The sequence below is a fragment of the Numenius arquata genome, chromosome 23, assembly GCF_964106895.1.
Source record: "Numenius arquata chromosome 23, bNumArq3.hap1.1, whole genome shotgun sequence".
NCBI classification, from domain to species: domain Eukaryota; kingdom Metazoa; phylum Chordata; class Aves; order Charadriiformes; family Scolopacidae; genus Numenius; species Numenius arquata.
Genome location: NC_133598.1, coordinates 1,598,476 through 1,611,887, shown reverse-complemented (window position 1 = coordinate 1,611,887; position 13,412 = coordinate 1,598,476). Strand labels below are relative to the sequence as shown.

At 48.7% G+C, this 13,412-nt stretch overlaps 1 protein-coding gene across 1 annotated transcript; it reads right to left on the bottom strand.

The window, feature by feature from the left end:
- Nucleotides 1-5,993: 5,993 nt before the first annotated feature.
- LOC141474628 (feather keratin Cos1-1/Cos1-3/Cos2-1-like) lies at nt 5,994-6,308 on the bottom strand. The gene has a single exon (XM_074162609.1). It carries the CDS (start codon nt 6,306-6,308, stop codon nt 5,994-5,996), a length of 315 nt encoding a protein of 104 aa, XP_074018710.1.
- Nucleotides 6,309-13,412: the final 7,104 nt, after the last annotated feature.

Here is a 13,412-nt window from a genome sequence, read left to right as displayed (position 1 = left end):
CTTGTGGGGCCAGAGGTGCACCTGGGAGAGAGGGCAGGGGGAAGCAGAGCACAGGGACACATGAGGAGCAGCACTGCACCCAACCAGAGGGGAGCCAGCGCACCTCCTGGACCAGCCAACGCTGCCCAGCTCAAAGCCCACGAGACACCTCCACTAAGTCCCAGCCCCTCTCTGCACAAGACCTTCTCTCCCTTTCCCTCTCCCAGGAGAAGCAGCTCCCAGCCCTGGGCTCGCACAGCCCGTGTCAGCTAAGGCGTACATCGGGGAAAGACCTCATCTCGAAGGAGGAGGAGAAGAGGCGTCACACTCACCTGATTCCCAAGGAGCAGGAGGTGAGAGAAGTGGATGAGAGAGCAGAGACTTGGGCTGCCTTTTATAGTAGTCCTGCGCTGCCTCAGGCCCAGAGGCACCCTTTGTGGAAGTGCTAATTTTCTGACAAGCTCCTGTCAAATGCAAAACATCCCAGCTAATGGGATGGGCTGTGTCCTGGTTTCCTGCACTGCTGCCTTTTCATTTCCTGGCTGAAGACACGTGCTTTCCCATTTGAAGGCTTCTGTAAGTGCCGGGATGAGAGGCCCGAGGATTTCCGGGGCAGAAACACGTCAGCGCAGGCAGAAGACTCAGCTCCAGTGCTGATGGTGCCCTGTGCGGACAGGTGATGTCACCTGGGTCATTCTTGTGGGCTTGTTTGTGGCAAAGTTGTCCGGAAATGGGCACCGCTCTCAGGTTTCTCGTCAGGATGCCCAAGGCCTCCCATGGGAGAGGACATGCCACATCCTTCTCTCTTGCTCCCCCCATCTCCCTCTGATGGCCGCTCATTATTGCACACAGGTGGGCTTCTGCTGGCAGGCTTTGACACTATTAATACACTTATGGTGCTCTTGGGACAGTTTTTCTGGGTGCATTTGCCTCATTCCCTCTCTGTGCAGTCTCTGCGGGTGCTTGAGGAAAACCACGAGCACTTCTGGGGCCTGGTCCTTCCTCGGTGTACTTCAGTTTTCTTCTGTCAATGTGGTCCCCAGCATCTCCTCAGCAGAGTCCACAGCTGCTGATGTTTTCCTGGCTTTACGTGCATGTACAGATTTTTTCATAGTTCCATGCAGGCGTGCATGAGCACATGTGTGTTCGTCTGTACTGGTGTGGCCCATGTACAGGTCATTGGAGGGGGACTCTCCCCTAGCGTGTCCATGAGCACCACAGAGTAGCAGGTTGTGATTGCCAGAAGCCGCCCATCTGCAGCTGAATGGTGGTGCCTTTGGCCTGGTAGAGAGGTGCCCAGAGACCTGAAATGCAGCCCCTGCCTCCTGTGCCCTCCATTTCCTCCTTTATGTCGAGGGAGAAAGGCCAAGAAAACCTGCCTGTCTATGAAGGCAATTTTCCCTGAATCCATACCTCCAGCATGCTGTGTTTCTGGTGACTGGGCTAGGACACAGGCTCTTCATGGCCATGCCAATGCCACCTGCACTTCTACAGCTCATCAAGCTGGTGGTGAGTGAGGCAGGGGCTGAGACCTGGTACCAAATGGGTATTGGACTAAAGGGACCGGGGTGCATTTGTTGCTCTGCTCTGAGATGTAGGGTGGTTGGAGAGACCCAACTTAGAGGCAGCACCACTGAAGGCTTCCCCCTTCCCTTTGTTGGCCTTGCTGAGATCAGTGACAGATGATGCTGCCAGGAGGTTTCAGCCAGAGCCAACTCTACTTCCCGTGGGAGCAGCTTTCAAATTTAAGTTCTAGTGTTTGGTCCCCACTACAATTACATCTCCAGGGGTTACACATTAGTGCCTGTGTCTGGACATAGACATCACTGATCTCAGTTTGGACCCTGACATGCAGGTAACTTCCCAGCTTGACCTGAGATCTGCCTCATGTCCATGAATGCACCTGGTGATTGCTGGTCTCTCTTTAACACTGATTAGTGTAATGAGACCTCATCCTGACCTTGATTCACTCACTGACCCACTGTTGCTGGTGTTTAACCCTGGCTGGCAGCCAAGCACCACACAGCCCCTCAGTCACTCCCCACAAGGAGATGGGGAGTGAATCGGAAGGGTAAAAGTGAAAAAAATCATGGGTTGAGACCAAACAGTTTAAGAACTAACAAAAAATTTCACGAAAAAAAAAACAGGAAAAACCACAACAAAAAAAAAGGAAAATCAAACGAAGAAAAGTGATGCAAAAGAAAACAATTGCTCATGACTAGACAACAGATATTCAGCCAGTCCCCAAGCAACAACAGCTCCCACCATCCTCAACCCCCAGATTTATTGTGGAGCATGACGTTATTCGGTGTGGAATATCCCTTTGGTCCGTTCGGGTCAGCTGTCCCAGCTGTGTCCCCTCCCAACTTCTTGTGCACCCCCAGCTGCTTGCTGGCAGGGCTGTCTAAGGAGCAGAAAAGGCCTTGACCTGGGGTAAGCGCTGCTTGGCAACAACTAAAGCATTCCTATGTTATCAACACTATTCCCAGCACAAATGCAAAACATAGCCCCACTCCAGCTGCTGTGAAGACACACTTCATAGGCTTTGTCCTAGCCAAAACCAGTACATTCTCTGCCCCTTATTCCATAACATTTGTGTCATGCTCAAGTCCTACATTGTCTATTACATCTTCATTAACCACCACCCTGTCTTCCCATCCTTTGATATACGCGCAGACATAATTCGCTTAGTCAATGGACCACCCTTGTATAACATCTGTAAAATGTCCATAAATGTCCATAAATGTCCATAAATGTCGATTGACATTTAGTCTGTGCCTTTGGGCTCCTTCTGTTACAGTGGTCACTCAGGACAGAAGATGTGGTATGTAGCATGGGGTTACTGGCTACTAAAGCCGACGCACTTGTACTGCTCCTTGTGAGGCTTGTCCTCCATTGGTTTGAGTGGTTCCTGCTATAGTACTTCCTGTAAAATTCCCATAACTCCAGTCATGGCTTACAACAATTTAAAGGCATATCTGTTACTATGTCCACCCCAGCCTCTTTGGACCAGATGACAGAGTTTAACATTGAAATAGATTTCTCCTATTGCCCCTGCTTTGGCATGGACCTATCCACAGACCACAGTCCTGTAGGGTTGTACCTGCTGCAGTGTGGCCTCATCTACGAGCCATAGTCTCTTCAGGGCTACAGTTCCTGTGGCATAGATTTATCCATGGCCATGGATGCTTTGAGGTGTTCCAGCATGGCCTCATGCACAGCCACTCATGCTTCAAGGTGTACCTGCTGCAGCATGGACTTTTCCACAGCCACAGATGCTTCAAGGTGTACCTTCTCCAGCATGGACTTATTCTTGGGCCACAATCCCTTCAGAGGTGGCACTGACGTAATTACAGCCGCAGATGCTTCGGGGTGACCTGTTCCCACGTGGACTCATACACAGGTCACAGTCCCTTTGACTCAAGGGCAAGAGGGTACCCAGTAGCAGAGCAATGGACATGGTGTGAGGGGAATCTCACCAGGTTCAATGGCCCTGATGTACCTCAATTCCTATTTCAAACACAACAGTGTCTTCAGGAGTTCTTTGTCTGCACCCACAAGATTGTGGATGCTTCAGGGGTGCCACCATTTTAATCATTACCATGAGATGAATGGGGAGGTTTAGAAAGAAGTTTTTAAGTATTATAGGAAAAAATACCTAGATGTGGGCATTAATAGTGAAGCCATATGACCTTAACACAAACTAAAAACAACAGAAGTGAGTCAGGTGCAGAGACATGAACATGAACAACAGAAGTGAGCCAATGGCTTGAATCTGTTGATTAATCGTGTGGAGACAGAGGGTCATGGGACACTGGGAAGCTCAACTTCCTATGGTGCCCCCACAACCCCATACCCTATTGTCATCAGCTCAGCACTGGCAATAAGCTGTGGAGTGCTCTTGCAAAATTGGGAATTCCTGCTTGTAGTGAGCATGTATTTGGGGTTTTCAAAGACTGTAGACCACAGCTCACAAGGGTTACTGGGTGGCTGTCTAGTGCCTTAGGACCTGGAGACTTGTGGGTTTGATTTTTGTGTCTTGAATCACTAACGTAATGGTTGAGCTAATCCCAGTCAGCCAAATTCAAATTCAGAAAAAAACATCTAATGCTGGCCATGCTAACTCTTCTGAATTAACTGAATGGAACATTTTTGGGTAATGTTTGGACTCAGCCTGCAGCCCTTGACCACAGGTTGATTTCCTGATGGTGTGGACAGACAGGAGACATTGCATGTGCACATCTCCAGGCTCACCTCTAGGAATTACTCCTGCCCTTGGCCTTGGATGAGCTGTGGAGCAAGGCACAGCTCTGTCAAGGAAAGGCACAGCTCTGAAAAAGGGTAGATAGGAAGGACACAGCAGAATGGAACCACTGATCAGAGAGGGTCCTTACCTCTTTGCCCTTTACCAGTGAGCAACTACTTGCTGTCCACAGGATAGGCCAGGATGTAGATGAGGGACCTGCATGCAGAGGAAAACTCCTTCTGGTTTTGTTTCCACTTCCTACCTGGGGTAAGTTGATTTCCACAGTCCCAGACCTGGATAGCTAAAGTCTTCCCTCTGAGATTCCTCCAGATCAATTACTCTGATATATTGGGGCTGTTGTTCCAACCTGTGCCCAGGAACAACATTCAAAGCTAGTGAAATGCCTTTTGAACCTAAAGCTGCCCAAAAGAAACAGCTCACAGATGCTGCCAAGTGCAGAAACATATCCCACTGTAATCACCACACCCCAGGGTGAGGTAGGGGGATCTGCCCTCACACTGAGCCTTTCAGCATCAGAACTGAGTCCTGGCACAGATGAGGCCTTAGAGAGCTCATTACCAAGGAAAGCTACTCTGTACTTTGTGAACATCAGGTACCACAGAGCAGACGCAGGAGTCTGGGAGCTGGTTGTGGTTCTGGATCTGCCCTGACCCATGGGGATGTTGGTTTCACAGGAAATTGAGACTTGAGTGTGTGGTTTACTGTGGCCTGGCCAAAACTAACTTGTGAATCACCTCAGCCCTGCCTGTCTGTTCAACAGCTGAGGCCAGACGCTGCATCGAGTGATACGGTGTTGCACGAGGGTCTTGTCTGTAATACCTGTGCCTAAGGGAGCTGGCCATGCCCCTGCTTGGGGGCTGTTCCTGGCGCTAGTCACCCAATCCCATTCCCGCTGTCTGTCCTTCAGGACAATGTTCTGTCTGATCCTAGTCCTCTAACACAGCTGCACTCAGAGCAGGGGGGACTCTACTCCCCAACAGCTTGTATGGCCTTCAGCTCCCCACTTGGGGTCAGCAGAAGGCAGTCTTCCCATCTGCAGGGCATACTCCAAGCCTGAGGAGGCATTTCTGGGCAGAGATGCAGCAAGGCAGTCCCTGTTGGCCACTGTCACTTGGGCAGTTGGCAAATCTTCCTCAGGTTCAAGGGACACTGCACAGACGTCCCAGTGCAATGTGCCCCAACCTCTCCTTCTTCCCAGAATAGTGAAGGGTGCCCATGTGCCCTTATGTCATGTTGATTTGACCAGAGCAATGCTTTTGTCCCTGGGTAGCTTGTAAGAACATTCTGAGAGGGAAGGACCACACAGAGGCTCAGGATGTGTTGCAGCAGAATTTTAATGATTTAAAAGAGGGAAATGAGGTAAACAAGTGGAGGCTCTGATGCAGGGAGCACCAGATCATCCAAGAGCCTCTGCCTGGAGGCCAGGGTGGAGTTCCCAAACTGGACATCTGCCTACACCACAAAGGCAGGGGAACAGAAGATCCCTCCAGGACTGGCCTTGGAAAAACCCATGACCCTGGGGAGCAGAAGACAACAGAAAAAAGAGAGAGAAAAAAGAGTGAGAAGCAAGTAAATTATACATAAGCCATATTTTCAGAGAGTCCAGGCATGCTTCTTCCTGCTTTTCTTTGCAAGTAGAGCCATGGATGCTCAGTGCCTCTGAAAGTGATGATCCAACAATCTGTCCTCAGACCAGCATAATCTTCGAGCTTCCTTGGGGTCCTTATGTGTGAAGTCACCAGTGGCTTTAGCAGGGGGGGCACCTCCTGTTGCAGTAGCGGCTGGAAATGCTAGAGAGATCACAGCAACCAGAGTTGATGGGCACTCCGTTACAGCTGAGGATGCTGCCAACAGCAGCTGAGGTGGAGGATCCCACCACGGTGTTCTGAGGGAAGGAGCTGAGGATGGGTCCGGGCAGGGTCACCACCACGGGGGAGGGCTCGATGACGACGGTGGAGTTCTGGCACTGCCTGACACAAGGCTCATTGCAGCTGTTGGCCAGCGGGGTCGGGCAGCAGGGCTGGCAGGGCAGGCAGGGTGAGCACTGGTTGTAGCAGGACATCTTGAGGGGGCTGGAAGTGGACCTGGAGGAGAGGACAGGGAGGAGAATGGCAGCACATGAGGTGCAGCCTGTCTGCCCACCACCAGGGAGTCCAGGCCCATGCTGGGTGGGGAGATGGAGGCTGTGCAGGGAGGCCCATGTGGCTTTTTGCCTACCACCCCGGGCACCATGCCAAGAGACCCAGGCCCAGGAAAGCCCTTTTCCGGCCCAGAGCCCAAGAGCCCAGCCCAACCCCTCTCCACACCAGACCTTCTCCCTGCTTCCCCTCCCAAGACGAGCAGCCCCAAGCCCCTGCACAGGACAGAGCAAGTATTATCTGAGACGTCCATTGAGACATGGCTTCATGCTGTAGGAGCACGAGAAGGAGAAGGGACTTCAAACTCACCTGGTTCCCAAGAAGCAGAAGGAGAGTGAAGTGGATAGAAGACCAAGGTTCTGTATTGGCTTTTATACTGGTCCTGCACTGCCCCAGGCCCAGAGGTAACCCTAGTAGGATGAATAATTTTCTGACAAGGTCTTCTGAAATGTAAGACATACCAGTTAATGATGTGTTTCGATTTCCTGGTACCTTTTCATTTCCATGTTTATGCCATGCTCATTTCTTCATGGATGCTTGTTTTCAGTGTTGGAATTAAGAGTTCCTAAAATTTCTCAGGCAGTAACATATTATTGCAGGTATAACACTCACAGCAATTGCTGGAGGGATCCTGTACAGACTAGGTACACTGGCCTTGGGCGCTCCTCAGGGGTTGTTTTCAGCCTCATTGGCAGGAAAGACTAAGCTCCTCAGCCCTGCAGTCCTTGACCAGACACCCAAGGACTCCCATATGTGAGGACGTTCCATGTCCTTTTCCCTCTCTCCGTCCCAGCCCTTTCTGATTGTTAGTGGTCTGTCTTTTCCCAGGCAGGTGAACTGCACTGCTGAGTGTCAACATTTTTTCTTCTAACACCAACCTTGGGAGAGATTTCCCAGGCTGTTTGGCTTCCTCCACTCTCTAGGCCATGTCTGGGGATTGCCAGCCAATCCATGTTATAAGCCTTATGAGGTTCCCTGGGGTGCTCCAGCCCTGCCAGGGCTGTGCCTAGTTGAATCCACTGGTGGTCATGTGTAGGCATTCTTGCTTGGTGGGTGCACTTATGTGTATGATAGATTTATTTGCATGTAAGGTGTAGACAAACTTGCACGCAATTCCATGCAGGTGAGCATGAACACATCTGTTTGTATATACCTCATTCTCATCACTAGATGAGGTCATGGCAGAGGCTCTTTCCCCTTCTCTGTCCTTGAGCACCACAGAGCTGTAGGTTCCCCTGGTCAGAAAGGGTATAACTTCAGCAGAGTAGTGACAGCTCCCAGGTGGAGAGGTGCCCCAGTAGCAGAGACTGAGAAGCAGACCGTTTCCTGTGCCCTTTGCTTCCTGACTTGCAAAAGATCATGCTCTGCTACTGCAGATTTCAGAGACCAAAAAGGACTCTTTCACTCCAGTTTGGAAATTCTGTATAATGCAACATACCAACAGTTGTAGTTCCTCAGCACTTCCTGTCCCTGCAAACTAGATTGCCTCTCCCCTCTCCTCTCCTCTCCTCTCCTCTCCTCTCCTCTCCAGACCTCAAAAGAACACTAGCTTTGTGTCCAGGGAAAATGCCAGGTAATCCTGTCCACCTTGTGCAGGGAAACTTTGAGTGCATCTGCTTCCTGTGCTGTGTTGGTGGTGCCTGTATCTGTGGAGACAAGAGCTTAAGCTACACAGAGCAAGGAAGGCAGGACAGACGGTGACCACAGCCAACCAGGTAGCAGAAGGAGGCAGTCAAGGTGGGAAAGGCTGGAAGATGGTGACTTCTGGCAATACAAAAAAGGCTTCAGCTCCACCTGCAGACTTTAACTTCAGGACAGGAGCTGTTGTCTGGGAACTGTTGAGGACAAAAAAATGCATTAGGATATTCATCAGAGGGAACTGTGCTCAAATCATTTTTCTTCCATGAACAAGAAAAGACCTGTGACATCTTTAGGAGATTCCCTCTGTTAGGAATCTTAAGCACCAGCCTGCTAACCTGACCTGGTATCTCCAGAAGTTTCTTGATTGCCAGAGGGCACATGCAATATGTTGCAGAGGGACTTCCAGGCTTGTCCTGCCTTTGGAGTATTACCCTTTGCTGCTTTTTAATGTGGGCACCAATGATTATGGCCAAAGTGTTTCTATAGTGACTATAGGGCCCTGGGGTGAATTAAGGGTGTGAGAACCCAAATTGGAAAGTCTTGAGTAGAAAAGAACTCATCTAATAGATCAACATGCTTTGTATTGCAGGCAGAACTTGGGTTGTGATTGCCAGAGAACCGTCTCTGATGAACGAGGACTACTGATCAAGGATGGGAAATATTTGACAAAGTCTTGCAACATAGTCTTTGCAGTCAGGCATGGTAACAAAGAGAGGAGAACTCCAAAGTAGGTATGGCAGGGGAGATTTACCATAAAGGAAAGAGAAGTGAGAGCATAAGGGTGTAACAGATAGTTAAAAAGCTATGCCTATGCCCTAATTCTGGTACTGCACTAGTCTTATTTTAAAACAAACTGGTTTTAAATGAAAATGAGATAAACAACCTGTCCCCTCCCCACACTGTAGCCGTTGAGCACATCATGATGAACTGTTGTCCAAGAAGTTATTTCAGTTGAGAGACACACCCCCTTCCCACCCCGACTCCACCCCCCGGCAACAACTCACAGCTTTGTTCTGTAAGCTCTTACCTCTGAGGAGTAGTGAAGGTAACAGAGGGGTTTGTACTACTTGTTCTTACTACTCAGCTGTGGGGGACACAATGTGGGTCATTCTGTGTGATGGCAAATGTCCTGTATCTCTGCAGACAAGTACCATTTGTAAATTGAATACTGAGAAGTCACGCTTAAGACTGTGCTAGCCCTAGTTACAGCCACGTTATATGGCTGATGGCTTCCTGCCAAGACACATGTTGGTGCATAGAAATGCTCCTTATGCAGACACAATATCCAGGAAGCTGTTCCATCTAAAACGTGGGTTGTATTCATGATTTACTCCCTTGAGCTCACACCTTAGGCGTGCATTCCCAGACAAGCTATCTAAAATCTTTTTCAGGTACAGCAGATCAGTCTGTGTCTAAGCCAAGCTACTCCAGTAATCCACATGCTACATATGTATACGTATATTTCCCAGTAAATGATCTTCTGATGAGGCAGAGATACGAACAGGATCAAAGAATCATAGAATAATTTGGGTCTGAAGGGACATCTAAAGGTCATCTAGACAAACCACCCTGCAATGAGCAGGAACAACTTCAACTAGACCAGGTTGCTCAGACCTTGAATGTTTCCAGGGATGGGGCACCTACCATCTCTCTGGGCAATGTGTTCCAATTTTTCACCACTCTCATTGTAGAATTTTTTTTCCTAATATCTAGTCTAAATCTCTCCTCTTTTAGTTTAAAACCATTGCCCCTTGTCGTATCACAACAGGCCCTGCTAAAAAGTTTGTCCCCTTATGGTGTCCTTAGTACTCTTTTCATATGAGTGCAGTCTGTGTTGAGCTGTATGTGCTTACTTAGAATACATTCTGAGCCTTCCTGCCGGTTCACTCTGGCACATGGAACTGTGGAAGCATTTCTACTGGGCTACCAGATTTGGTGTTCCTTGATAGGAAGTGCTGCAGCTCTTCAAGGAATCTTAGCCATGTAGGTCATGTTCAGCTTGGCCTTCAAGCTAAACCAGAGGGGAACCTGATCACAGGGATAACTTCTCTACATGATACTGTTTGCCTTCCTGTCTTCCAGCTGCATTTTTGTGGTCACTTCACTTGATCTAACAAGGAAATCAGCAAGATAGGAGGACTTATCCTGGGAAGGGTGGCAGCTGGGACTTTCCTTTACCTCCTGCCCAAGAAGTGGAGTTAACAATTGCCCATTTTTCATTGTCTGGGATCCTTTCTAGTAGCAGACATTACAAGTTGGACCTGATGACTAAGACACTGTATCTAGGTTGGGGGTTGAAAGAGAACAGTATCTTTCCAGAAGCCACCTATTCCAGCCCCCACTCGCAGGAAAGGTCTTGTTAGTGGGTGAGGAACACTCTCCAGATGATGTAGCATGAGGTCTGTATCTCCCCTGGGTCATGTTCAGTGCCTACCAGAGTAAGGTTTCTATAGCTTGGTACTTAAAGTGTATTTCCACGTGCGTGGTGAGGAGAAAAGGGGTGGGGGCGTGTGTACTCAGTCTTCTGGGATAGTGGTGGAGGAATGGTTCAGGGGGAGCAAGTCAGACATCCTGAAAGTCCACACTTGATTTGTTTTCTGAAGTTAAATGGGGATAGAACTGAATGAACATTGTAGAAGCAGTTGCAATGGGACTCTGAAGAAGGATTAAGCCCTTGGGAACTTGGAAAAATGAAAGGAATCACGAGAGAACCCACCAGAGGAACTGACCCATCTTATCTTACTCAAGGTTGTAGGAGGCTACGAAATTACAGCCTGAACAGGGCCACTTAATTTAAATCCATCTCTTTGGATGGGACTAAACCAGATCTCAGCTAAAAAGAGCATGAGCAGAAGCTCATCTGTAAAGCTCGCAAGAAATCAGTGGCATCTGCTACCCACCTGCTTGTTCATCCTTCCCTTGAGTCTAATATTGGTGTTGAATCTGTGCAGTTTAGTGCACTATTGAAGAGGTGTTAGACAGAAATGGATCCCCTTGGCACACACTGGTCCTCCCAGAGTTCCTAGAAGAACAGCTTTTCCACAGTAGCATGAGAAGACTCAAGGCTCCTGCTGAGCAGGTTGCATGCAATGATTTAAAGATGTGTACAATTTCCCCAGGGAGACCTAAGGGCCACCCAGACCTGCCCCAGCAGAGGTGTGGAATGTTTTTTACCACTCATTAAGACTTGGAAGATAAGTCATTCCCATATGGCTAATTAGGGAGCTTTTCCAGTTTTGTTGGATTGTTTGTTTTTATTGGCAAGGGAGATGGTAAACAGGAGGATTTTAATAAGCTCTCAAGACAATGGCATTTCTTTCTGTCTTCTTTTGTCTGAGCCTTTGCCTTCTGTTAGTAAAGACAAGAATTCTGATGCTACAAATTCAGTGGATTCATGGGAGATGGAGTATTTACCTCTGGCGAGAATCCTCTGAGCCCAGATATCTAGTGAATTTTTCACCCACTTTAAACTCCACTTCTCCAGCTTGTACCTCCACAGATTGGCTATGGGGATAATCTGGGAGAGAGGGCAGAAAGTATTGGTTAAACTAACGTGAACAAAATGTCCACTGATCTGGTTGAATGGTGTGAACCAATTGCATGACCAATATGCATTGTCATGTGTGAATGACTTGCTTTGTCAAATCACAGAATGGTTTGGGTTGGAAGGGACATTAAAGATCATTGAGTTCCAACTCCCCCTGCCATGGGCAGGGACACCTCCCACAAGAGCAGGTTGCTCAAAGCCCCATCCAGCCTGGTCTTGAACACTTCCAGGGATGGAGCATCCACAACTTCTCTGGGCAACCTGGGCCAGGGTCTCACCACCCTCACAGCAAAGAATTTCTTACTGAGATCTCATTTAAATCTCCCCTCTTTCAGTGTAAAACCATTACCCCCTCATCCTATTGCTACACTTCTTCATAAAGAGTTCCTCTCCATCTCTCCTGTAGCCCCTTTAGGTACTGGAAGTCTCCCTGGAGCCTTCTCTTCTCCAGGCTGAACAACCCCAACTCTCTCAGCCTGTCTTCATGGGAGAGGTGCTCCTGCCCTCTGATCATCTTGATGGCCCTCCTCTGGACCTGTTCCAACAGGTCTGTGTCCTTCCTGTACTGAAAGATGATTGGAAGCCTTTGGAGGTCCCTTCCGGCCTGGACCAATCTATGAATCTATGAAGTGAACTCGTTACCTGCCATACCAGCCTGTACAAGCACCTCTACCCAATTGGTGAACCTCCCATCCATGTCCAAAGTACTCTAGGGAGAGAGAGGTGGCAGGGAAGGACAGTTTGTATGTAAGGAAGAAGTTGGGCAGGTTGCTCTAATCAGCTGCATCTGCCACACAATGCACAAGTAAATCACCCTCCCTTTACCATACTGAGCACTTGGACTTGACACAGGAGTTTCAGAAAGTGATTTTTTCATGTCCATCAACTCTCTATTTTGGCCCTGGACAGTGTAGACAGTGTCTCTTTGGGTGAAAGTCCAATCTGGATTTCCCGTAAATAAGTAAATGGTGAAACAGAGGTTTACGGGTGCCACAACAGTGAAAGGGCCTTCTCCACTCCACCTGATTCCCCCATACTCCCAGAACACACTGCAGAAAGAGTGAGCTGCTCTGAAGGCTTATTGTGTGTGACCTGTGTTTAGCACTGATCTCAAGGTGGGTTTATGACAGACTTTTCACTGGAGTCTCTGTTGCAAAAGGGTGAATGCTGCTGGCGACAGTTAGGGCTAGGACCCCTCTCAGATACCTTCACCTTTCTTCCTCTCAGATACCTTCACCTTTCTTCCTGCGTCCATTTGCTCCCCACAGCCATACAGGCCACTGCATCATGTTCCCAGATCTTCCTTACAGGAACACCTGGATGTGTGGGATACTAGTGACATCTCAAACCAAAGGAGGCACCAGCAAGCATGTGAACAGTTGTGTTGATCCAAGGATCTCCACTGAATAAAAGTGACCCCAGGGTCATGGTCTGAATGACTTTCTCACTGGAAATGTGCATGGCCAAAGGAAGACAGTTCCCGCTCCAGGATCTTACAGTCAGAAAAAAACAGTGCCACACTTGCCCTAAGACAAAGGCTACACTTCAACCCGGATTGCTTTATTTGCTTCACTGATAAAGAGAAGTTCAGCATTTGGTTTCAGTTCCCACATACAGTAGCCTCAACCATTCCATTACCTCTAAGGAAAAACAAATCAGAGAAAGATACTACCTTCTTTTCTCAATTTGACATGTGTTTCCCTAAGGCCCTCTTCTCCCTCTGCCTCTTGCCATTGCACATCCTGGATGAGAGTCATACACTTGCAGAGGTAGTCCTGGGACAGAGCACATTCCTTCCCATGTTCTCTTTATCAATTTGCAGGAGAACCAGGTTTGTGCC